At 54.0% G+C, this 22220-nt stretch overlaps 6 protein-coding genes across 20 annotated transcripts; 3 read left to right on the top strand and 3 right to left on the bottom strand.

Annotated features, from left to right (window-relative positions):
- The first annotated feature begins 93 nt into the window (after nt 1-93).
- Nucleotides 94-4365, top strand: LOC1273828 (DNA polymerase iota). The gene has a single exon (XM_312847.6). The coding sequence runs from the start codon at nt 1082-1084 to the stop codon at nt 3503-3505; it is 2424 nt and encodes an 807-aa protein (XP_312847.6). The 5' UTR covers nt 94-1081; the 3' UTR covers nt 3506-4365.
- LOC1273827 (isoleucine--tRNA ligase, mitochondrial) lies at nt 4074-7603 on the bottom strand. Of its 2 annotated transcripts, XR_009764764.1 has the most exons (4): nt 7348-7603; nt 4942-7243; nt 4371-4863; nt 4074-4262 (listed from the first exon to the last, which is right to left on the bottom strand). XR_009764764.1 is itself a non-coding variant. In XM_061643895.1 (3 exons), exons 1-3 carry the CDS (start codon nt 7525-7527, stop codon nt 4424-4426), a joined length of 2922 nt encoding a protein of 973 aa, XP_061499879.1. In that variant the 5' UTR covers nt 7528-7603; the 3' UTR covers nt 4302-4423. The 2 variants fall into 2 exon arrangements, 1 of the variants encoding a protein (XP_061499879.1); XM_061643895.1 differs by lacking the exon at nt 4074-4262 and having other exon boundaries at nt 4302-4863.
- Nucleotides 7604-7644: 41 nt separating this feature from the next.
- On the top strand, nt 7645-8805 carry LOC1273826 (esterase AGAP003155). Its single transcript, XM_312845.6, has 2 exons — nt 7645-8282; nt 8366-8805. The coding sequence occupies exons 1-2, from the start codon at nt 7751-7753 to the stop codon at nt 8632-8634; spliced, it is 801 nt and encodes a 266-aa protein (XP_312845.6). The 5' UTR covers nt 7645-7750; the 3' UTR covers nt 8635-8805.
- Nucleotides 8673-11020, bottom strand: LOC1273825 (elongin-B). 2 transcript variants are annotated; one of them, XM_003436364.2, is made up of 3 exons: nt 10871-11020; nt 10357-10704; nt 8673-9822 (listed from the first exon to the last, which is right to left on the bottom strand). In XM_003436364.2, exons 2-3 carry the CDS (start codon nt 10357-10359, stop codon nt 9472-9474), a joined length of 354 nt encoding a protein of 117 aa, XP_003436412.2. In that variant the 5' UTR covers nt 10360-10704; nt 10871-11020; the 3' UTR covers nt 8673-9471. The 2 variants fall into 2 exon arrangements, with proteins under 2 accessions (XP_003436412.2, XP_312844.5); XM_312844.6 differs by having other exon boundaries at nt 10772-10890.
- Nucleotides 11021-11860: 840 nt separating this feature from the next.
- Nucleotides 11861-16653, top strand: LOC1273824 (V-type proton ATPase catalytic subunit A). Of its 13 annotated transcripts, none has more exons than XM_003436363.2 (6): nt 11861-11981; nt 12577-12722; nt 13447-13641; nt 13717-14800; nt 14876-15272; nt 15383-16653. In XM_003436363.2, exons 2-6 carry the CDS (start codon nt 12647-12649, stop codon nt 15473-15475), a joined length of 1845 nt encoding a protein of 614 aa, XP_003436411.1. In that variant the 5' UTR covers nt 11861-11981; nt 12577-12646; the 3' UTR covers nt 15476-16653. The 13 variants fall into 13 exon arrangements, with proteins under 13 accessions (XP_003436411.1, XP_312843.1, XP_061499873.1 ...); XM_312843.6 differs by having other exon boundaries at nt 11869-11996; XM_061643889.1 differs by having other exon boundaries at nt 11882-11981; nt 12580-12722.
- Nucleotides 16654-17662: 1009 nt separating this feature from the next.
- LOC5667459 (ankyrin repeat domain-containing protein 27) lies at nt 17663-21855 on the bottom strand. Its single transcript, XM_001688357.3, has one exon. It carries the CDS (start codon nt 20645-20647, stop codon nt 17795-17797), a length of 2853 nt encoding a protein of 950 aa, XP_001688409.3. The 5' UTR covers nt 20648-21855; the 3' UTR covers nt 17663-17794.
- Nucleotides 21856-22220: the final 365 nt, after the last annotated feature.

Here is a 22220-nt window from a genome sequence, read left to right as displayed (position 1 = left end):
AAACTATTGAAAATAGCCTATTGAGGGTTCAACATAAACCCCATTCGAAACGTTCGATCCGTTCCTTGGGCAATGGGGAAAGCCGTCAGACGTTTGGGCAGGCGTGAGAGAGCAGCATGCGGTGCGAGCGAGATAACCGCATGTCGCCTGCAGTAAATGATTTGTGAAACGTTTTATGCATAATGAAGTTGGTCATCGTCATCGCTCAATCTCGATAAAAAAACAGCTGCTTGCAGCTTCCGATTGTTTACACACTGTTTAAAAAAAGCTCGACAAAACGGCATGTGCTAAAGCGCGAACGAAAAACCCTCCCGCGAAACAATAGAGCTTCGTCACACATACACGCAAGCACACAACGGAACTGTAGCGTATTTACTGCGGCATCAACGCTAGAACCGACAAGGGGAAGGAGAGAGAGAGTCGATGTGTTGTGTTGTGCTGTGCCAAGAATCGGTGTCCCATTCGGGGTGACAAACGGGGGAAAAGAAAGTTACCAAATTCCCTGCCGTCAGTGACCAACTTTCTCCCGAACGGGGTCGGAGCGGGACCAACCGACGGAGGAGCAAAGCAATCCTACCGGGTCCGAGACGAGCGCGATGTGCGTTTCGTAAACAAACAGTGTGGGTTTGCTGCAGAAGCATCTGCAGCTGCATCATTCGGCCACATCGATCCAGCGGCCAGCATAAATGTGTCGTTACCATTGTTGCCTTGCCCTCCACCATCCAGTGCAGCCGACGGATGCGCTCGTTTGAATGAAACAGAGGGCCACAGTTCGTCGATCCCTTCACTAAATTGCGCCGCCACCTCGGACCAGCTCAACCGATCGGGCAGGCGGTCATTGTGTATACCTGCGGTCGTCTGCTGCCTATGGCTGCTGTGGTGCTGACGCTCAAAACCATTGCCGTGATACGGCCACCATCATTAGCACTACTAGTGCCATCCAGTCGATCCAGATCTGTACTCGAGTTCTAGCACCCACAGTGAGGGAGTTAGTTTTGTGCAACAGTGTCATTAGCAGGCGCTGTACGAACGCGGGATAGTGAGTGCGCGAGGCAGGCGGGCTGAGGGCCCTAGCATCACGATGGACGGTGCAAAGGACACAGATGATGAGGAGTGTGTCCATCCGCGGGTCATCATTCACATCGACATGGATTACTACTACGCCCAGGTGGAGGAAGTGCTCAACCCTTCGCTCAAGGATAAACCGTTCGCGGTGAAGCAACGCTTTTGCGTAGTGACCTCGAACTACATCGCGCGCGAGAAAGGCATCAAGAAGCTGCAGCCGGTGAAGGAAGCGCTCGCCGCCTGTCCCGAGCTGGTGCTGCTCAACGGCGAAGACATTACCAAGTACAAGGCGATGTCGGTGCGGATCAACGAAATCATGCACCGGTTTACGCCGCACGTCGAGAAGCTCGGGCTGGACGAAAACTATCTCGACGTAACGGAGCTGATCGCGGAACGGCTCGAACAGCTGGAGGGGGCCGGGGACAGTGCGGCGCTGGCAAAGCTAGACTTTGTGCAGGGGTTCATACACCCGCCCCGGACCGATGAATCGAGCGCGCTCGACCCACCGTCCCACCGGGAGACGGACCGCGACCTGTTCCGGCGCTGTTGCTGCTGTGGCTGTGATCGAAGACTGATACTGGCGACGCACCTGGCCCAGGAGATACGGGACAGCATATTCCAGGAGCTGGGGCTGCGCTGCTGTGCCGGCATCGCGCACAACAAGCTGCTGGCCAAGCTGGTCGGTGCCGTCCACAAGCAGAACAAACAGACGGTGCTGCTGCCCACGCACGCGACCGCGTTCGTCGCGTCGCTCGGTTCGGTGCGCAGCCTCACCGGGATCGGGGAGAAGACGGCCCAAACGTTGGCCGACAGCTGCGGCATTAGCACCGTCACGGATCTGCAGTGCATCGAGCTGGATCGGCTCACGAAACATCTGGGCTACGAGCAGGCCGTCCGGCTGAAGCAGCTTGCCCTCGGGCGGGACGATACGGTCGTGCGGCCGACGGGGAAACCGAAATCCGTCGGCCTGGAGGACTCCTGCCCCTCCATCTCGGTGCGGGCGGATGCGGAGGACAAGTTCCGCCACCTGTTGGTGCGGTTGGTGAAAAACATCGCGGACGATGGCCGGGTACCGATCGCGATCAAGGTGACCGTGCGCAAGTACGACCTGGCGAAGCGGACCACCCACCGGGAGTCCAAGCAGGACAAGCTGCTGCCCTCCATGTTCCGGCACGTGGGCGGCCGGCTCGTGCTGGCGGACGGTGCGCAGGAGAAAATTCTCACCATCGTGATGAAGGTGTTTGAGCGCATGGTGGACCTGCGGCAGCCGTTCAACATAACGCTGCTCGGGCTGTCGTTCTTCAAGTTCCAGGAGCGGCGCATCGGCAGCAAATCGATCGCCAACTTTCTGATCAAAAAGTCCGACATCGAGGTGCAGTCGATCACGAACCTGAGCAACGAGTCGATCACGCTCAGCGACATCAGCTTCTGCTCGAACAAGTCCGCCCTGTCGCTGTCGGCGATGGACTGCGAGCCGTGCTGCTCGTCCGACGCCGGTTCGGTCGCGTCCCTGTCCGGCTCGGAATCGGACGCGGAACCGTCGCCGAAGAAATCGCGCCGGCTGCTGTTCTGTCAGGGCCGGCGGCCCGCAAGCACACAGGACCGGCACTACGGCAACAGCGAACCGGACGAAACGACGCTCAGCAAGCTGCGTGTCGCCGATCTGCGCCTGAATTCCAAAGAGTTCGATCAAGATGCCCATCCGTCCGGCGGCACCACAGCGGTTGCTGCTGCCTCGTCTTCGCCGTCGTCCGGTGCACCGATGGACGTTTCCACCACCAGCAGCACGGCCGCAACAACAGCAGCGAAGCAAACGTCCTTCTTCCGCGAGCGAATTGCGACCGACGCATCATCATCATGCACGGTGCTCCGGCCAGCAGCAGGCGCGTCGAACGATTGCAGCATGGCAACCGCGGCTGGCAGCAGCAGCAGTAAGATGGAGGTCAGCGTATCATCCCCCTCTGCGGCGGGGTGCGATCGTGGAGCAAGTGGGGACCATCAACAACACCACCATCACCACCACCACCACCACCACCACCACAGCCACTACCAGGGCGAGCAGAAGAATCATCATAGCAAAAGTACAAATCTCCTTCCGCCTAGCGTGGATCCGGAAGTGTTCCATGCGCTGCCGGCGGACGTCCAGCAGGAGCTGCTCGCTAACTGGCGACGAGCGAACGGTGCCGGCATGCTGGTGACGGCCGGCGGTAGTTCCAGCGCAGCGGGAATGGCTCCCTCCAGCAAACCGAACCTGCTGGGGCCGGGCGCCAGTGGGAGCCCAAACAGTACTCACAGCAACAATTCCACCACTAATAGCAGCAGTAGTAGCAGCAGCAGCAGTAGTAGTAATAGCAGTGCCCCTTCCACGAACGCTGCCACGACGACCGGTAAGGGTAGCGCTAAAAACACTTTACATCGCTACTTCGTTAAAAACACGTAGCATCGTTATCTCGTATTAACTGTCGCATCTTAATAGTATATATATACATCGATACGTGGTGTGTCCTTTTTTCTCTCTTTTGTTTCATATCGATGGTAAACACACTGCAAACATACGTCCGCGAAACGTCCGGTCATGGCACGGCCCGCACACACGGTGTACGGACGGAGCGCAGGGACAGTGTTGGTTTTATCGCTTAGAGTAACACGTTCTTGAGTTGATTTGTTTGTTTCATTGTTTTGTTTCGTTTTTTTCGGCAAATTTGGCGCTCTCTATTTCGTTTACACCGTTACACCGAACCACTCTACACGGCCGGCGAGTGTTTTAAATTCTCAATCGGAACATAGGCGAAGAAGTACTGTTCTTATCGTAATCGTTTTTTGATTTTTAGTTTTCCTTATAGTGTGTGGTGATTTATGAGTTAAGCTTTTGCGGAAAAGATGTACGTTATGTGTTGTTACCTTTTATACGTTTGCCGAGGCTACTACTACTGCCCCCAACGCTCTCTCTCTAACGGAGGAGACGAAAGACGTTGGTGGCGATTTAATTTCTTATGCAACTGTTTGCGTTTTGGTTTTAATTTTTGTTTGCTTCTATTTTTCCGTTCTTCTTTTCCCTACAACTTCATTTTTCATCGTTCTGTACATACTTACATTACTGAGCAAAGCATTTTACCGTACACAACAAAGCCACTTCGGTTTGCCTTTCACCCATTTATCAGCAACAATCATTTACAGCAACTTAAAACCATTCCCGCCTAAGAGGAGAGAGAGAAAGAGAGGGAGGTAGAAGAGAATTGAGAGAATATAATGTTTAATAGTGAAACAAATACAGAATAACAAGTTGTTAAACCGATCAAACCCACCGTTTGCCAGACTGGAGTCCCACAATTGCAGGCATCCGAAAGCCGCCCGAGAGCTACTGTCGTCCTAACACTGTACTGCACCGTTCACAGATCGGTTGCGCTTCCGACACCAAGAATCGCCGGCAACGCGGGCAAAGCGTTTTGTCAGACTTGGTGACGGTGACGGTGAACCGAGTTCCTTCAGCACCAGCCTGCTTCGGCGCTCCTTTACGCAGCGCGACGGAACCAACCTGTAGCAGCTCGCAGAGTTCCGTCGAGTGTTCGTGTCCGTTCAAGGCGGGATGTAGCATCGATAGGAGGGCCAGATCGTTATCGTTGCACTCAACGGCCACCTCCAGCAGCCAGGTGTTCACGTTCAGCTGTGCCTGCTGATAGACGGCGTGACGTAGCGCGAGAGCACACTGAACAGCTTGTACCGATGCCGCCGCATCGTCTCCACTCCGGCAAACACTTTGCTGCGTTTGTGGCTTGGATTTGTAGAAATAATCTTGCTCTGTGGAAGGGAAACAATTGCAACGAGATACGCGTACAGTGAACGAGCATGGTGGGAACACAATATCGTCATATTTACCATAAAATGTCCAGCTCTCTTCGACCAGGAACGGTACGATCGGCCACAGCACTTGTGCCAGCGTGCGATAGGTGTGGTCGAGGATCGCCCTCAAATGGCTGTGCTGCTCGGGCGACCCACAGTACAGCCGGTCCTTGATCACGTGCAGATACAGCCCGGACAGTGTCGACAGGCAGAAGTTAAGTATGACCGCCGTCGCCCTGTTGTGCTGGTACGAGTCGTACAGCTCGAACGCCTGGCGATGGAAGCCTTCCAGCTCGTGCAGAAAGTATCGATCGATGTGCGGCGACGCATCGAGCACAATGGCAGGCGATGGCTTGCCTTCCTCCGGACCACGGGGCGCCACCACGCCGAGCAGAAACTTTAAAATGCCGCGCAGCTTCTGCACGCTCTCCGCCGACGAGCCGAGCAGCTTGTGGCTGACCGGAATCGAGGTGTTCTGTATGGCGTGCGCACACACCCACCACCGTAGCGCATCGCAACCGTACTGCTTTGCGAACTGCTGCGGGCAGATCACGTTGCCGAGCGATTTCGACATCTTCATGCCGTGCTCGTCCACCGCAAAGCCGTGCACAAAGATGGCCCGGTACGGCGCTTTGCCGCGGGCCGCCACACTGGTCAGCAGGGACGACTGGAACCAGCCGGTAAACTGATCCACACCCTCCAGGTACAGGTCGGCGACGCGCTCCTTCCCCAACACGGTCAGCCACGAAACGCCCGAATCGAACCAGATGTCGAGAATGTCCCTGCCCATCGTCACCCGGTCGGGGGTGAGACCGAGCTCCTGCAGCACTGCCGCCGGTACGAGCTCCTCCACCGGTGCCGTCCACCAGAAGTCTACGCTCCCTTCCTTCTGCAGCCGTGCATCGATGGCGGCAATCAGCGGTCCGCTAACGATCGGTTGCTTCGTCACCGTGTCGTACAGCGCGGGAATCGGTACGCCCCAGGCACGCTGGCGCGAAATGCACCAGTACGGCCGTTTGCGCAGCTGGCCTTCGATCACCTTCTTGCTCACGTCGGACGACGTGCGCGGATAGATGTCGACCGATTTGATTTCCTCCAGCGCGCGCTGCTTCAGGCTGTCGGTATCGATGAACCACTGATCGCTGGCCCGCAGCATGACCGGTTGTTTCGTGCGCCAATCGATCGGGTACGAATGCACGAGGGTGGTTAGTTTGAGCGTAGAGCCGGCGAGTGCCTCCGTCACCAGCTGGTTGCCCTCGGTGAGGGCATACTTCCCGTGCAGGAATGGAGGCGCCCGGTCGGTGTACCGGCCCCGCTCATCGATCAAATTCTCGATCGCTATCTTGCGCTCCAAGCACACGAGAAAGTCTTCCGGCCCGTGGGCCGGTGCCGTGTGCACCAGTCCGGTACCCTTTTCTGCCTTCACGTGGGCGGCCGGTAAAAATGGCAGCACCGTCTGGCGGTTTAGCGGATGGTGGTACTTCAGAGTGTGCAGCTCCCGGCCGGGTATGGTTTGCAGCACCGTCAGTGCAGTTTCCAGCTGCGTGGCTAGATAGTCGATGAGATCCTTCCCCACGAGCAGCAGCTCACCGGCGGCAGCGGAGCGTACTAGGCAGTAATCGAGCGCGGGATTGTAGCACACGGCCTGATTGGCGGGCAGTGTCCAGGGAGTGGTCGTCCAGATGGCGGCGTATATCTCACCCCCCTCCGGGCGATGGTTGCGAAGCGCTGCACAGTCGGCACCTCCATTCTCGAGCGCTAGCTTTAGGTACAGCGAAGGGCTCTGGTGCGCCTCGTCGTACTCCAGTTCCGCCTCGGCCAACGCAGACTGGGACGAGGGCGACCAGTAGACGGGTTTCAGATCGCGATAGATCAGTTTCCGCTCATACAGCTCGTAAAACAGCTGCAACTGGGCACTAATGTAGGCAGGGTCGAGCGATCGATAGCAACCCTCGGCATCGTGCCAAGCGCCGGTCACACCCCAGGATTCGAACCCGGCCTTCTGCTTGTCGATCGTTTCTAGCGCAAACTGTCGCGCCGTGTGGCGGATTTCGCGTGCCGTTTGACCGGTTGAACCCGCCGGTTTGGCCCTTTTCCGGTTGAACGCTTCCAGCGCTTTCAGCTCGATCGGCAACCCGTGACAGTCCCAGCCCGGCACGTAGTGTACCCGCGTGCCGCCAATGATTTTGTGCTTCAGTATGAGATCCTTCAGGATTTTGTTGACCGCATGGCCCATATGCAGATCACCGTTCGCGTACGGTGGACCATCGTGCAGGATGAACTCACTGTCCGCCGGCAGCGCGCTCCTGTTCCAGTGGTACAGTTCGCTCAAGCAGCTCTAAAAGAGGGAAAACCCGTCAAAATGCTGCCACGGTTAGCGTATTTCGTAACCCGGTGCTGCCCTGTTCGCCACACGGCACACTTTGTTGCAAACAACCTTACCTTGCGTAGCTGTTCCTCGACCTGGGCCCGTTTTTCCGCACTCAGCCGGGCGGGGAACTTGGTTTTCGGCAGATTGACCGTGCTGGTGTACTTGAGCTCCGGCTTGGGGGCACTTTTCGTGGTAAGGTATCGGATCGTCGCTCGCACTCCGATCACCCAGCCGTGCTTTTTTGGCAACATTTTTTCCACACTGCGAAGATCGGCAATCGATTCGACGGCCGTCGTGCCAACCGGTAGCTATGTGTGTGTGTGTGTGTTGTTGTTTTGTTTTCATTTTCTAATGTCATCAAATGCAGAAACAGCTGTCAAAATGGGCCGGAAAATGCGGTTAGCGAGGACGGACTCGAGCACGGAGCCAAAACACTAGTCGGCGGCATTTTTCGCGAATCAGCACACTGTGGAAATGTCGAAGGTGTCCGGTGCGGGTGAGGAAAAGCTGAAAGTGCTTGCACTGCACGGCTACCGGCAGAATGCGGATAGCTTCAAGTCTAAGCTCGGCTCATTTCGCAAGATGGTCAACAAGTACGTAGAGTTTGTGTTTGTCTCGGCACCGCACCCGGCAGCCCCGCTCGAAGCAGACGGTGGTGAGCCGGATCCGAACCAGCGGAGCTGGTGGTTCAACAAGGACGATCGCACCTTCAAGGGCACCAACCAGGGCGGACCGGCGTACGGGTTCGACGAGAGCCTGCGGCTGGTCGAGCGCACCTGGCAGGCGGAGGGTTGCCACGGGCTGTTGGGCTTCTCACAGGGCGCCTGCTTTGTGGGGCTGCTGTGCGATCTGAGCGCGCGGGGAATGACCACGATGAAGCCACAGTTTGCCGTCGTCGCGTCCGGCTTCCGGTCCGGCAGCCTGGTGCACCTGAACTACTACGAAAACAAGGTGCAGATACCGTCGCTACACATTTTCGGCGAGACGGACGAAATCATTACAAAGGGTAATGGTGCAGCGGGGGGGGGGGGGGGGGATTTGACTCAAAACAGCAATTAAGAGACCTGTATTTTGTTGGTGCCATTTTAGACATGAGTGAAGCGTTAGCGGACACCTTCTTGGATCCAGAGGTCGTTACCCACCCGGGCGGACACTACTTCCCAGCTCAGGCCTCGCTGAAGGAAACGTACGTGGACTTTTTCCGCGACCAATTGCAGCAACATCTGGAAGCCAAAGAACTGCAGAACGCAACGGAGGAGAACAGTTTCCATCTAGAAGGCCAGGAGGAGGCGGAAGAGTCGGCGTTGCAGCCGGTACACGAAGGGCTGCAGAACGGAAGCGATTCGGATTCGGACTAGAATAAAGCAGGCGGCGGAGAGCAAAAATAATACGCTAGTTTAAAAGTTTGACTCCAGTAAGTTCCATAGATTTTCCTTCCCTAACTTCTTCGTCTCATTTCCATAATTTAATTACTCAAAAAAAAACCATACGAATAAAATTACCCAAAAGAGGAAGAAAGGTCAAAGCTATACTATCCCTGTCTGTGTATGTGTGTGTGTGAGGGGGGTTGGCATGATGCAGTGGCATCCGGATGAGAAGGGGATGGTGGGGTGGTAGAATTCCGTTTACTCCGTGCTGCCAAAGTTTTCCCTCATCAACACGGCTTAAATGAAGAAAAAAATCCAGTGTAATCGCGATTAACAACATTGTATTGCCGACATCAATTAATTCAATCTTGTTCGTTTGGGACCCAGAAACACACGCACGCACGCACACACACACCGCCAACATCATTGGGGCCGTGTGAGCACATATCTCGCAAATTCAGTAATTGTTAGCTGCTTACAAGCGCTTGTAGTACATTTCGTAGACGTGAGTGGATGCCACTGCGAGAGAGGAGGGGTAAGTAGGGTAAATGGGTTCGGAAACGTAAACGTGTTAGCAGGACAACAAGCGTGTGCATTCGGTGACCCGGAGTGCTGGTAGGGTCTGTCTCACACCAATACGGGGGAAAAGGCTGCCAAGACCTGTGGTTAGAACGTGTGCAGAAGGATTGTGTGAGGAAGGGAGAGATAGAGAGAGAGAAAGAGACAGTAGTAATAGTGTGAACGAAACACAGTAAACCCCAAACATTCTAGCTTTGGCCTCGCCCGCCCGCTAGCCCGCCCATGCGCCCTTCTCCTCCTCCCCTAGGCTTAGGCGAGCTGGTCCTGGCCGTTGGCGGTATCCTGGTTTTTCATCACGTCCGGTAGGTCGGGCGGCAGGGAGTAGGGTGTCAGCTCGAGCGACTCGAAGTCGCCATTTTCGCGCACCGCTAGGCCGAGCTGTGCGGGGCATTGCGCTTTCGCTGTCACGACCGTGATGCCGCAGTCCTGCAGCGTTTTGTCATCGTCCATCAGCATGTTGTCTTTGTTGTATAGTCGTTGATCACGGGGAGGCACTTTGAGTATTCCTTCGATCATTTTCTTCAGCTCGTACACCGGCGTCGTCTCTTTGGCATCGGTGAAAATCGTCGTCTTCTTCCGCCGGATCATCATAAATACATCCTGAAAACAAAAAAAAAAAAACGGCAGCACCGAACGCCGTTGCGAGAGAAACAAAACAGGTTAGCCATTTATTGCTGGCTTGCCCGCGCATTGCCCTACTGGCTAATTGCTAATCCGCCGTCCCATCGATAAGCAGATAGGGATCGGCACCTAGCGAAGGGAGGAGCGGTGTGGCTATACATGTGCGTGCGGGAAATCTCACTCGCATGACATATGGCGCCGGCCCGCTGTGTGTATGGAGCTCGCGATAGAACTACGGTGACGAACGGATCCGGCCAAAGTTCATCGCTTTGCCCCTTCTGCCGAGGTTCCATCGTCATGCGTTCGCCGCTTGCGTGATCTTATCAGCAGGCCGCGGAGCTGCCTGCTTGCTGGAAAACGAGAGCCCCGCTCTCCATCTCAACCGGGCGCCGTCTACCTCGATTGTTCGATTGCTCCCCCTTCGCTAGGTAACCCCGGCGTCACCCAATATATGTTGCGCGTCAGTCGCGGCGAGCGTGAATAGTCAAAAATGCACCACGTCGTGACACTTACCATTTTGTCAAAGCAAATGCACTACCGCCGCTACTCGTTGCGTGTATGTGTTGATCCTACTGCGATGACTGTTGCCTTCTCTTTTGCGCACACCCCTCTGTGTGTCCTTTGACGCACAAACTACACAAACACGCACGCACGCACACACACACAAGCAGGGTACACAACTTTCGCTTCGGAGAATCCTGCGATCGGTGAGCGCTGGCTGGCAATGGGGGAGGACACTGGCCACGGGATGTTTTGGTCACTACCGCTTGCTTGCCGTACGGCGCTTTCGGACCCACTGCTGGCTTTGGGATGGTGTTGGTGCACCTGCCGTTTGCTGATTAGCGCCCAAAAAAATCGATCCTGAAACAATACGTCATGTGAATAGTCGTCGAACCCGGTGCAGCACGATAGCGGCTGGACACACTACGTCTATTGCCAGGCGTTCTACTAATGCACGGCCGCTGCCACCGTGCTAAAGCTACACAATTCCTGGCGTAAAACTTGAGGGAAAATAGATATAATTTACCTTGCTCGCTCCGTCTGAGTCGTCTGGTGCTTTTTTTATTTTTCTTCTTTCTCCCTCTCCTGATCTCGCTCTGCGCCTATTGTCACATTGGCACGTACGATTTTGACAATCACGCTGCATCGTACAGGCAGCCCTCATGAAGCGCAGCCGGTCGGATGGTTCAGAATATATTAGCGTGATTAATAATTTATAAAATTATACAGTAACTTTTTACTTGACAGAAAGTCGTGTAACTATAATAACTCGTAAAAACTACATTGGAATGTCATATATGCGGGCGCATCGGGCCCTGACCTTGTCCGGATATTCGGAAAATATTCTGTGTTTTTTTAATGCAGTTTTTTTAAAAGCAGGAAAGTTGCCCTATGTTAGAGGAAACATTGCCAGTTTTTAATAATTGCATATTTCTTTGATAAACATATTTTAAATTTGGCATGCATTTTGGGTTTACAATAGCTAAATATGTTCTGATATTAGGTTTTGCGTCATCTTCGCGGTTTTCTTTCATCTTTGTATTGAACTATTATTTCACAACACCACAGATAAAAGAACAGTCGAATAAAGGGTATCCAGCGTCTCACTGAATAGTGTAATACCAACGTCACACGAAGCGTCTCCTCAAAAAGTTTACTCCTGATTTGTATCGGAGAGCGCGAACTACCCGTCAAAAAATAATAAGGTTGTTTGGTTGAAGTCCAGTTTACGCCAAAGTTTACGCCTCGTGTGACGTTCGTATAAGATTCAACATTTCATTGTTCCTTGCCCTATTATCCATCGTTGGCTTTTCCTGATTTCCTGGAAAACCCCCAAATTTTGATATGGGGGAAGAGAACGGCGGACGCGAAAGGTCGATCCAATTTCCATGCTCATTTTCCTCCGATTTCGATTTTTTATGCACCGACATCAGCGCTAACGTCACAGCGGTGGAATTTGTTACTTGGGTTGCGCAATTCGAACGTCAAAAACGTCATTCTCTGGCGCCATCTCTTTCTCGCTGTTGTTGGGCGTTGGAAAAGGAAAAAAGGGAAAGAGAAGAAAACGAAGTTCCAAACGTTTGATGAAACGTTTGTTCAGTTCTTCTCCGTCAGGCATTTCCAATCTCGAATTCTGCGTAAGTGGTCGGCTGGTAAAGTTCGTATTCAAGATTAGAGTACTGTGTTAATTACTTTTGATCCACGACAACTTTGCACCCATTCGCAAAAGTGCACCAGTGTGCTCAAAGTGCTCAAAGAAAGGTTTCTATTTGTGGCTGCGGGCTAGAGGGTAATTGTTGTGCAAAAAAGCCGAGACTATCGATCGATTTTTGTTGTTTCGGGCTCTCTTGCTGTCGGTCCTTCCTTCGTCATTTGTTTTTGCAAAAAGTTTTTGCGGAGTGCTGCCAAACCCTTGCTGAAACGTAAGAAATTAATTGCAAAGAGGATAACTTGTCTTGAAAGATCACATTTTAGTAGAAATATATCCAATTTCGCTGTAAACTGTGCTCGCTGTGAGCCCGAACCAAACAGGTCACATGACCCGCAGCACCTGCACCAGCAGCAGCAGCAGTTCCTTCCCCCGTGTCACTCTGTTGGTCGCTTATTGCGTTTGTGAGATAGATGCCTCGAGTCTTTGCACACTGATCAGCTGACCTTTCTTTGAGCACGAGCCCCGGAGATAGTCCGAGGAGAACGCGATTAATTTGGGTGTATTTTTCCCCTAATTTACAGCAGAACATCCAGTAGGAAGCCAGCAGAAAAAGGGATCGACACAGCCCGTCACGAGAGAGCGAGATAGAAAATGTCGAACCTGAAGAAAATCAGCGATGAGGACCGCGAGTCCAAATTCGGATACGTTTTCGCCGTGTCCGGTCCCGGTGAGTAAAAGAAAAATGCCTCTTTTTCACGTTACATCGGGGCCGTTTATGTCCATTTTCCGGCAAAGCGCAGAAAACACGGAACATTTTCCGCTATGGCCGTGATGGGGGCGAAAAAGCAGACGAAATTTTCTTCCCTTCATCTGTCACTCGGCCGAGATGTCGCTGGTCGCCAGAAGTCACATGACGTGTGAAGTGGTATTGTGTGCTTGTGTTGATTGCATTGCTATCGCGCGTATGTATGTGTGTGTGTGTGTGCGTGTTATGAATCGGTTCATGTGATCCACTGCTGCCCGAGGAGGAGACGGTTGTCGTCCAATTGGAATGGATTGTTTATATATTGTTTTTTTTTGGCAAATTAATTGCACAGCAAAATGAAACCTTCGAGGGATGTGCGATGAAGGCTGATGGCTTTTGGCGTGGCCGCACTACAATTAGGCTTTGCATGGTAATTCCAGAATTATGTAACGTTTGGTTACTTACTGGTATCTGGTGGAATGGGTCAGATGATGGTGTACGCCATGTGATGCAGACGATGGATATGAATCAATTTGTTTGTTGTGAAATTTATTTTTCCTCCTCTGTTTTGTATATTTTGATATCGTAAAAAAAATGAATGCGAATGAGATGAAATGCTATTCAACTCCCATGTACTTTCCTGTAATGCAAAATATTTGCGCAATGAATAGTAATTAGTAACAATGTTTTTGTTTCCATTTTTCAGTCGTGACGGCGGAGCGTATGTCCGGCTCGGCTATGTACGAGCTGGTCCGTGTCGGATACTACGAGCTGGTCGGTGAAATCATCCGTCTGGAAGGTGACATGGCAACCATCCAGGTGTACGAAGAAACGTCCGGCGTCACCGTCGGCGATCCAGTGCTGCGTACCGGCAAGCCGTTGTCGGTGGAGCTCGGTCCAGGTAGGCAAAGCTGCTGTGCCGTTGCTAAGCGAGCTCCAACATAACCACCAACCCCTCTTCCCACCCCTCCACTAGGTATCATGGGCAGCATCTTTGACGGTATCCAGCGTCCGCTGAAGGACATTAACGAAATGACCAGCTCGATCTACATTCCGAAGGGTATCAACGTGCCGTGCCTGTCGCGTACGCAGAGCTGGAGCTTCAACCCGCTGAACGTGAAGGCGGGCTCGCACATTACCGGCGGCGATCTGTACGGCATCGTGCACGAGAACACGCTCGTCAAGCACAAGCTGATGGTGCCGCCGCGCGCCAAGGGTACGGTGAAGTACATTGCCCCGTCCGGCAACTACACCGTCGACGACGTAATTCTGGAGACGGAGTTCGACGGTGAGATCAGCAAGTTCACCATGTTGCAGGTGTGGCCGGTGCGTCAGCCGCGCCCGGTAACGGAGAAGCTGCCGGCCAACCACCCGCTGCTGACCGGGCAGCGCGTGCTGGACTCTCTGTTCCCGTGCGTCCAGGGCGGCACCACCGCCATCCCCGGTGCGTTCGGTTGCGGCAAAACCGTCATCTCACAGTCGCTGTCCAAGTACTCCAACTCGGACGTGATCGTGTACGTCGGCTGCGGTGAGCGTGGTAACGAGATGTCGGAAGTGTTGCGCGATTTCCCCGAGCTGTCGGTCGAGATTGACGGTGTGACCGAGTCGATCATGAAGCGTACCGCGCTGGTCGCCAACACCTCGAACATGCCTGTCGCTGCTCGTGAAGCTTCCATCTACACCGGTATTACGCTGTCGGAGTACTTCCGCGACATGGGCTACAACGTGTCGATGATGGCCGATTCCACCTCCCGTTGGGCTGAGGCGCTGCGAGAAATCTCCGGCCGTCTGGCGGAGATGCCGGCCGATTCCGGCTACCCGGCCTACCTGGGCGCCCGTCTAGCCTCGTTCTACGAGCGCGCCGGTCGCGTCAAGTGTCTCGGCAATCCGGAGCGCGAAGGTTCCGTGTCGATCGTCGGTGCCGTCTCGCCGCCCGGTGGTGATTTCTCCGATCCCGTCACTTCCGCCACGCTCGGCATTGTGCAGGTGTTCTGGGGTTTGGACAAGAAGCTGGCCCAGCGTAAGCACTTCCCCTCGATCAACTGGTTGATTTCGTACAGGTAAGTGAAGTGCGGTTTGCGCACAAGTGTTTCGTATTATAACCTTTCACTTTTTTCGCTCCACCACCTTTCCAGCAAGTACATGCGCGCTCTGGAAGATTTCTACGACAAGAACTTCCCGGAGTTTGTGCCGATGCGTACCAAGGTGAAGGAAATCCTGCAGGAGGAGGAGGATCTGTCCGAAATCGTGCAGCTCGTCGGTAAGGCGTCGCTGGCCGAAACTGACAAGATCACGCTCGAGGTCGCCAAGCTGCTGAAGGACGACTTCCTGCAGCAGAACTCGTACTCCGCGTACGATCGCTTCTGTCCGTTCTACAAGACCGTCGGCATGCTGAAGAACATGATCGGCTTCTACGATATGGCGCGCCACGCCGTGGAAACGACCGCACAGTCCGAGAACAAGATCACCTGGAACGTGATCCGCGACTCGATGGGCCAGATTCTGTACCAGCTGTCGTCGATGAAGTTCAAGGTAAGGGGGGGGGGGGGGGGGGGTCAGGGTTAGCAAGCAGCCGACTGGAGCTACACGGGCTGGACAAGGGGTGTTAATGTACCTTTTTCGTTCGTTCTCGTTCCTCGCAGGACCCAGTGAAAGACGGCGAGCCGAAGATCAAGGCCGACTTCGATCAGCTGTACGAAGACATGCAGCAGGCATTCCGCAACCTAGAAGATTAAGCGGGCTCTATCTCCTGACAGTGGAACAACGGAGCAGCAGCAGCAGCAGCAGCAGCAGCAGCATGTGCCAGCATGTCGAAGGAGAAAGTTGTACTATTAACGATAAGTTTTTTTTATCGCGTTTGCCAGCCACAATCCGCCGGCCGCATCCTTTGGGGAGAGGAGCTGCGGCTGCGGGACGGCTGCGCAAACCGATTTAGCGCAATGCAACACATGAGACGTTTTACGTAGATACATAATTATGGCATCAATGCTGCAACCCGTTTATGTACACATGCACACACACACACACATCCATGCAACAAGTATTCCACAAGCGAGGTAGATGTAGTCTTGTCCTTAGATCGGACGATGAGGATGGGCACACGGAACAAAAGCAACACGAGCAGAAAAATAATTAACATCAACAAAAAGGGGATAACTACAACCGTGTGTCCACACCACCGTCGTCGCGTCCATGAGAGAGTTAGAGGTGTGTGTGTGTCTGTGAGAAGAAAAACCTTTTTAATTTGTTTCTACATAACAATCAGGCAGATAGGCAGAAAAGAGGGAAACACAGGAGCCGCGGAAAAGCAACTTGCAACTTGTGTCTTGCAAGTGCATCTAAATCATCGTCCGCGAACATGCAACTGCTTTCCCACACTGCTGAATGCTCTCCGCGGTTAGGGCCTGCTCGGCCTGCAGGCAGACACAAGATCGAAACAACAACGCGCTAATTTATCCGTTCGCAAAAACGTGGTCTATATATTTATGTAATAAGTGCGCCTGTTCATTGAATTTGGACGCACAGCAACACCGAAAAAAGAGGGGTCTTAATCGAGTCAACAACAACGGCAACAGCGAGAAAAAAAACAGCGCATAACTTAACCCGGCCCGGCCAGCAGCCTGCACACGGGGAGAGCATCAAGCAGCAGGAGTGAAAGAGCAATTCGAGGGTTACAAAATGTCGTTAAACGTACAATAAGGAGAGCCGACTTATGTGTTATGGTACTACTATATATATATATAATATGTATTTTTTGTTTGTTTTGTTGTTGCGCAGATAAACTTTCTGTAGAAAAAGGCGAACGTCCATGTAGCGGTGGATTAGTCGCTAGAAGAAGAAGAAGAAAAAAAACAAGTATATATATACACACACAAAACATAAAATTAAAATAGATCTATTAAGCATTACTGAACACATAGATAATCCTTTACAATCGAGCATCATGGGGGATGGCGCCGCCCGTTTTGATGGAGCGAATACAACAAACACCCGTGGATCGTACCTTGAAATTGTGAGCGAAAAAGCCACAGCAACACCGCGAACAACACCGGGCAGGGAAAGGTGATTTACTTTTGCAATTGCAATTTCAATCGTTTAGGCGTTTAGGACAACGTTCGTTAAGTTTGGCGCTAATTATTTGCTGTTACTATTGTTTATTCATATCATCGTGAAAGTGTGCGAGCACCTTCTCCTCGCCCCACCAGAGTGTGGTCAACAGGGACAGGTGCTGCTCTTGTACTGCTACTACTAGTACTATTACTACTCATCGTTTCATCTACTCTAGAGCTATGTTAGTCACGTCTGTTTACTTCTTTTTAGTATGTTAACATTCTCCTTTTCTCGTCCCAGCCGTTTGGGGCGGTTCTGTTGCAATCCTTTGTTTTGTTGTTAAATTTTTAAAACCGTTGTGTCCAATTGTTTAAAACAATTTACTGTGCTTATCTGCTCGTCGGTTTGCATGTAGGGCCTCGAGCGCGTTAACACGATCCGTTTGCTTTTTTTCTCTCTTCTTCTCTGAGATAAGATTTGGTAGAAATTCATACTCAAAGCTTTCTTCTCGATGTACGAACAAACGCAACCCGTGTTTTTATCGGTCCGTCGGTAATCGTGTATGTGTGTGAGTGTTTTTTCTTCTTATCGCTCTTGTAAATGTCATGCTCCATTACCGGTAAGATCAAGTCCAGCGAGAAAAGGATCGCCTGTACCCAAGACACAATGTTGTAGCGCAAGAGTTTGCGAATTGTACTGTACCTTCGACCTAACACACACACACATAGGAAGATGAATAAGGAAATAAAGCAAACCATCGGAAAATTGCATTCCAAACAAAGTGCCACGTATCTGTAACCTCTGCGTTACTCATTCTCCAGTTTCGGACATTATCGTGAGGACAAACTGTGCACGTATCAGGCGCAAACGGCTGCTTAACAAATAAGGTTTAGCTTTTATTAACGTTGTAAATCAACACTAGCGATAGCAAAAGAGAAACTGGAAATATTTACAAACTGCCCCATACACTCTATATTCACAACACCCGCCGCCCCCGCAGTGCGCTACCGCTGCTCGAGCAAATTGACCACATTGAAGTAGAGGCTGCTTTTCGCGATGTCGATCGGCCGCTTGCCCTGCAGATTGCGGATGCTCCGGTCGGCCTTCGCCTCCAGCAGCATCTGCACCAGCTGCAGGTTGTTCTGCTCCACCGCGTAGTGCAGTGGCGTGTCGCCCCGGCTATCCTTCAGGTCGACGATGTCGGCCGCCGCGGTGCAGCGCGCGAGCAGCAGCCGCACGATGCGCAGCCGCCGTTCGCGCGTCGCCAGGTGCAGCGCGGTCGCACCGGACTTGAGCCGAATGGTGGGATTGACCTTGTGGTCCAGCAGCACGCGCACCATCTCCACGTTGCCGTGCATCGCCGCCACGTGCAGGGCCGTGTAGCCTTCCCCGTTGACGGCGTTCAGATCGACCCGTTGCACCGTGGTCGATTCGTCCTCGGCCGGTTTCGCGGACAGTCCGGCGAATGGGCGGCGCAGCAGATTGTAAAACTCGGACGATCGCCGCACGCACCGGTTGCAGGTGCACAACGGGTGGCACAGTTTCTCGCCGGTGGACGGCAGTTGCGGCTGGCCCTCGGTTCGGTGGTTCGTTTCGCCCGGCGTACCCTCGTCCAGGCCCAGGTACACGCAGGCAAGCTTCGTGTCCTGGGCGGCAATGGCTTCCAGCGCTTTCTCGATCCGTTTCATCTCCTCGATCGTGCGCTGCTCGCGCACCTCCTCCGGCCGACCGTCGCCGGCGTAGCTGAAATCCTCCGCGAAGTAAAGCGTTGTCGGTTGGGGCACAATCGTCGCTGCTGCTGCTGCTGCCTTCCCTGAGTTCGGCTGACCCGGCCGCCCGCTCGCGGACCGGCGCTGATCGCGCAGCGCGTCCACGAGCAGCTTCGCGATGCGCACGTTGTGCGCGTAGCGTAGCGGGGTCGCGCCCAGCTTGTTCGTCACGTCGACCCGGGCCGCGTACTCGAGCAGCGTCTCGACGATGTCGAGAAAGCCCCACTTGGCCGCATAGTGGAGCGGCGTGTGGCCCAGCTCGGTCGCCGCGTTCACGTCGACGTAGATGCGCATGTGCTCGGAAAAGTACAGCAGCGCCTTCACGCATCCGCTGTGGCCATTTAGACACGCCAAATGGAGCGATGTGTGGGCGTCGTTGCTGGTGCTGTTAATGTTGATGCCGGCGTGCAGCAGCAGCAGCAGCAGATTCTGGTGCCCGTTCGCTGCCGCGTAGTGCAGCGCGGTCCAGTTCCGCCCGTCGACCGCGTTCACGTTCGGCTGCAGCGAGAGGATGAGCGTGAGCAGCTTCGCGTTGCCGAGGATGGCGGCCAGATGGATCGCCGCCTGGCCCTGCCGGTTCTGGTCGTCGATCGAGGGCAGGTAGTAGTAGCCGGCCTCGGTCGGCCCCCCGCACAGCAGCGCCTGGTTGTTGGTGATGTCCTGCAGCAGCTCCACGATGCGCACCTCGTCGTCGTTGCGCATCAGCGCGAGCAGATAGTCGAGGAAGTCGTCCGCGCAGCGAAACTCCCAGTCCCCAGTGGACGCCGAGCCCGTCGAGTCGCTGTCGGAGTCGGGCGGCGTGCCGGCCAGTCCGCGCGCCCGATCGAGCCGCACGCCGAGCCGCTGGGTGCGGGCAATGCTGCCGCAGCTAATGTAGACGATGGCGGCCTCGAGCGTGGCAATGAGATACCCGTGCTCGCCCGTCTCGATCCGCTGCTCCCGGAACACGTTGTTGAACTGGAACTCCTTCAGAAACGTGATCGTCATGATCCAGTGCGTCAGGCCCGACTTCAGGATGAGGAATATGAACAGCGGCACCAGATGGTCGGTCGTGACCGCGTGCTGCTGCTGCTGCTGCTGCCCCTTGGTCAGCACCTCCATCACCCGCTGCAGACACCCGATCTTGTCGATGACCGTGCGGGCGTAATCGATCCGCACCAGCTCCTTCTTCGCGACCGGGATCAGCTCGCCGTACCGCTGCGCAATCTCGAACTCGGCACAGTGCACGTCGCCCAGGTTGCGCACCGTCTTGTTGAACGCTTCCGCCTGCTCCGCTCGGCACACGTCGATCACGCTCCGCACGTGATCGTACAGCTTGTCCATCACGTACGTCTCGATCGCCACCTTCACGTTGCCCCGCAGCAGCATGTCCCGCTGGCACCGGTCCTTCAGCTTCCGGTTCTGCAGTATCAGCTCCAGGCACTCCACGTAGATCATCTTCACGCCGGCCTGCTGCTCCTCGTAGCGCCAGCGGGTAAAGTCCCCGTTCGCCCGCACGAACTGCTGCACCTTCGCGTCGATCCGCCCAAAGATGTCCTTCTTCTTGGCCGCCGTCCGGATGAACTCGACCGCCGCGGTCAGGCTGCCAATGCCAAGGAAGCGCCCGAGGGACAGCTGGTCGTCCTCCGCGTACACGCCGTACTTCTTCATGTCGTGCAGCGGCCGCTCGACGCACCACACCTTGTACTTCAGCCCGTCCCGGTAGAAGATCTCCTCGAACAGGATGCGGACGCGCACGTCCCCGAACACGAGCGCCCGCTCGTCCAGCTTCAGCTGCAGAAAGTTCAGGTTGAAGAAGTGCGTCTCGGGCAGCTCCTCGTTCGGCACGAGTATGTGCGCCAGCGCGAACTCCTGATCGACCAGACACTGCGGACCGAACGAACCGTGGCGCGGGACGCACACGATCCAGCCCTCGACCGTGGCCGTCTCGAGGATGCTGTAATGATCGGACAGCAGCCGCCGGTAGTACCCGTTGGCGGAAATGTCTTCGTCGTAGTGCTGCAAATCCATTGCGCCGAGCTGGGCCGTTGCTTGTGCGCGCGCTGACCTCCACTGACCACCACCCGTTGCCGTCGCTGCAGAAGACATTCACTATTGCGCGTGCGCGTGCGCGCTCACTACCACGGCCTGGCTACCAACCACGCTACGACTACCACACTACTACTTCTATTGCTATTATTACTAGTGCGATTTGGGGTGAAACGGTTTCACCCGTGGTTTCACTCTCGGCGCTTACACACACACGCGGTGGTTACACAAACCTAGGAAAACCTCCAACGGAATGGAAAACTGTTTGCACTCAATCGCACAATATCACACTGTCCGACAACGCATCAGTTCTGCTGAGCGGTTTGGAATGAAACACTTCGCTCGAACCATTGCCGCTGGGCCCGTCTTTCGAGCCGCACAATCTGCTCTGCAGAAGGGTAACAGAATATCCAGCAACTCCCGCTGAATCCTTCCACCTTCGTCGCCACAGAGATGCGATAGTTTAGTCACTGGCTGCGGTACACCACGCACTTGTACGGCTTTTGTCCTGGTGCGTCCCTTTGCGCCGTTCGTACGTCACACTATTGGAACGGTTCTTTGGCCACACTTTCCATTCTCTTTATTGCCCCACTGTGCACACACTAAACCACCAGCAGCGTACAGACACATACCAAACACACACACACACACAACCACAAACGCAGCACAGCGACTGCAGTCCGAGGATGCTCGCGGTGTAACCTTCGCGATGGAACTGCCGTCGAAATGAAAACGCGACACTGGTAACTGGTTCTTCGGTTCACGGCTGCTAGCTGCTTTCCATCTTCGGCTACCATCAATCGAAACACGACAACAAAAAATCCGCCACCAATTCCGTTTTCTTGTGATTTTTATTTTTCCTCTATTCGACTCCCTAACCGTGCCTACGTCGGTGCTGTGGGGCTTCACGGACTATACGACCAGCCACGATGTCCACAAACGGCAACGACAACACCAGAAGTGAACCACTACTAGACGCACGGTTGAGCGCACAGCAAATTCACGGTGCCTACTGCGATCGCCACTCTGCTAGTGGAGCGCAACCCCTTGACGACTGGCACAAGACGAGGTACGTGCGATAGAGAGAGGGAGAGCGGAGAGCGAGAGAGCACGACGATGAGTTGGTAATACCACACAATCCGTTTGTTTGTACTGCTTTGTACCCTCCCCTCTCCCCCCCCCCCCCGCCATCGTGCACGGTCGTTGTAAAGTTGAATAATTTCTTGAGTAAGATCATGAATGTGATGGCTGATTATGAATCGCAGCGCACTGGTGAGCTTCCCACATCGTGCAGTCTGCATGCTTCACCGATGGAAAGAGATAGGATACAGAGAAAGAAAGAAAGAGAGAGAGAGAGAGAGAGAGAGAGAGAGAGAGAGAGAGAGAGAGAGAGAGAGAGAGAGTGCGCGGGTGTAGATGTAATGAGAGATGCGCATAAATGAGGGAGAGAGCCTTTTTACAACAGCATACATATAGGGACAGTGGGTGCTAAAACCAGTACCTTTACAGTCACCTTCAAGTAAACTGACATCAGCTTAAATGCAATTTCAGATATGCTATAGCGAAACTAAAGTCCCTAAAAGATGAGTAACGAAGAAATAGAAAAACAAAGCAAAATAATTGATAGCTGAAG

The sequence above is a fragment of the Anopheles gambiae genome, chromosome 2 (genome assembly GCF_943734735.2).
Source record: "Anopheles gambiae chromosome 2, idAnoGambNW_F1_1, whole genome shotgun sequence".
Lineage (NCBI taxonomy): Eukaryota > Metazoa > Arthropoda > Insecta > Diptera > Culicidae > Anopheles > Anopheles gambiae.
This window is presented reverse-complemented; position numbering and strand designations above follow the sequence as displayed.

Coding starts and splice junctions, on each gene's coding strand:
- LOC1273828 (XM_312847.6), top strand. CDS start 1,082: ATGGACGGTGCAAAGGACACAGATGATGAGGAGTGTGTCCATCCGCGG.
- LOC1273824 (XM_003436363.2), top strand. CDS start 12,647: ATGTCGAACCTGAAGAAAATCAGCGATGAGGACCGCGAGTCCAAATTC. Junction 12,723..13,446: donor TTTCGCCGTGTCCGGTCCCG/GTGAGTAAAAGA, acceptor TCCATTTTTCAG/TCGTGACGGCGGAGCGTATG. Junction 15,273..15,382: donor TGTCGTCGATGAAGTTCAAG/GTAAGGGGGGGG, acceptor CGTTCCTCGCAG/GACCCAGTGAAAGACGGCGA.
- LOC1273826 (XM_312845.6), top strand. CDS start 7,751: ATGTCGAAGGTGTCCGGTGCGGGTGAGGAAAAGCTGAAAGTGCTTGCA. Junction 8,283..8,365: donor GGACGAAATCATTACAAAGG/GTAATGGTGCAG, acceptor GTGCCATTTTAG/ACATGAGTGAAGCGTTAGCG.
- LOC5667459 (XM_001688357.3), bottom strand. CDS start 20,647: ATGTCTTCTGCAGCGACGGCAACGGGTGGTGGTCAGTGGAGGTCAGCG.
- LOC1273827 (XM_061643895.1), bottom strand. CDS start 7,527: ATGTTGCCAAAAAAGCACGGCTGGGTGATCGGAGTGCGAGCGACGATC. Junction 7,244..7,347: donor TCGAGGAACAGCTACGCAAG/GTAAGGTTGTTT, acceptor TCCCTCTTTTAG/AGCTGCTTGAGCGAACTGTA. Junction 4,864..4,941: donor AGAGAGCTGGACATTTTATG/GTAAATATGACG, acceptor TCCCTTCCACAG/AGCAAGATTATTTCTACAAA.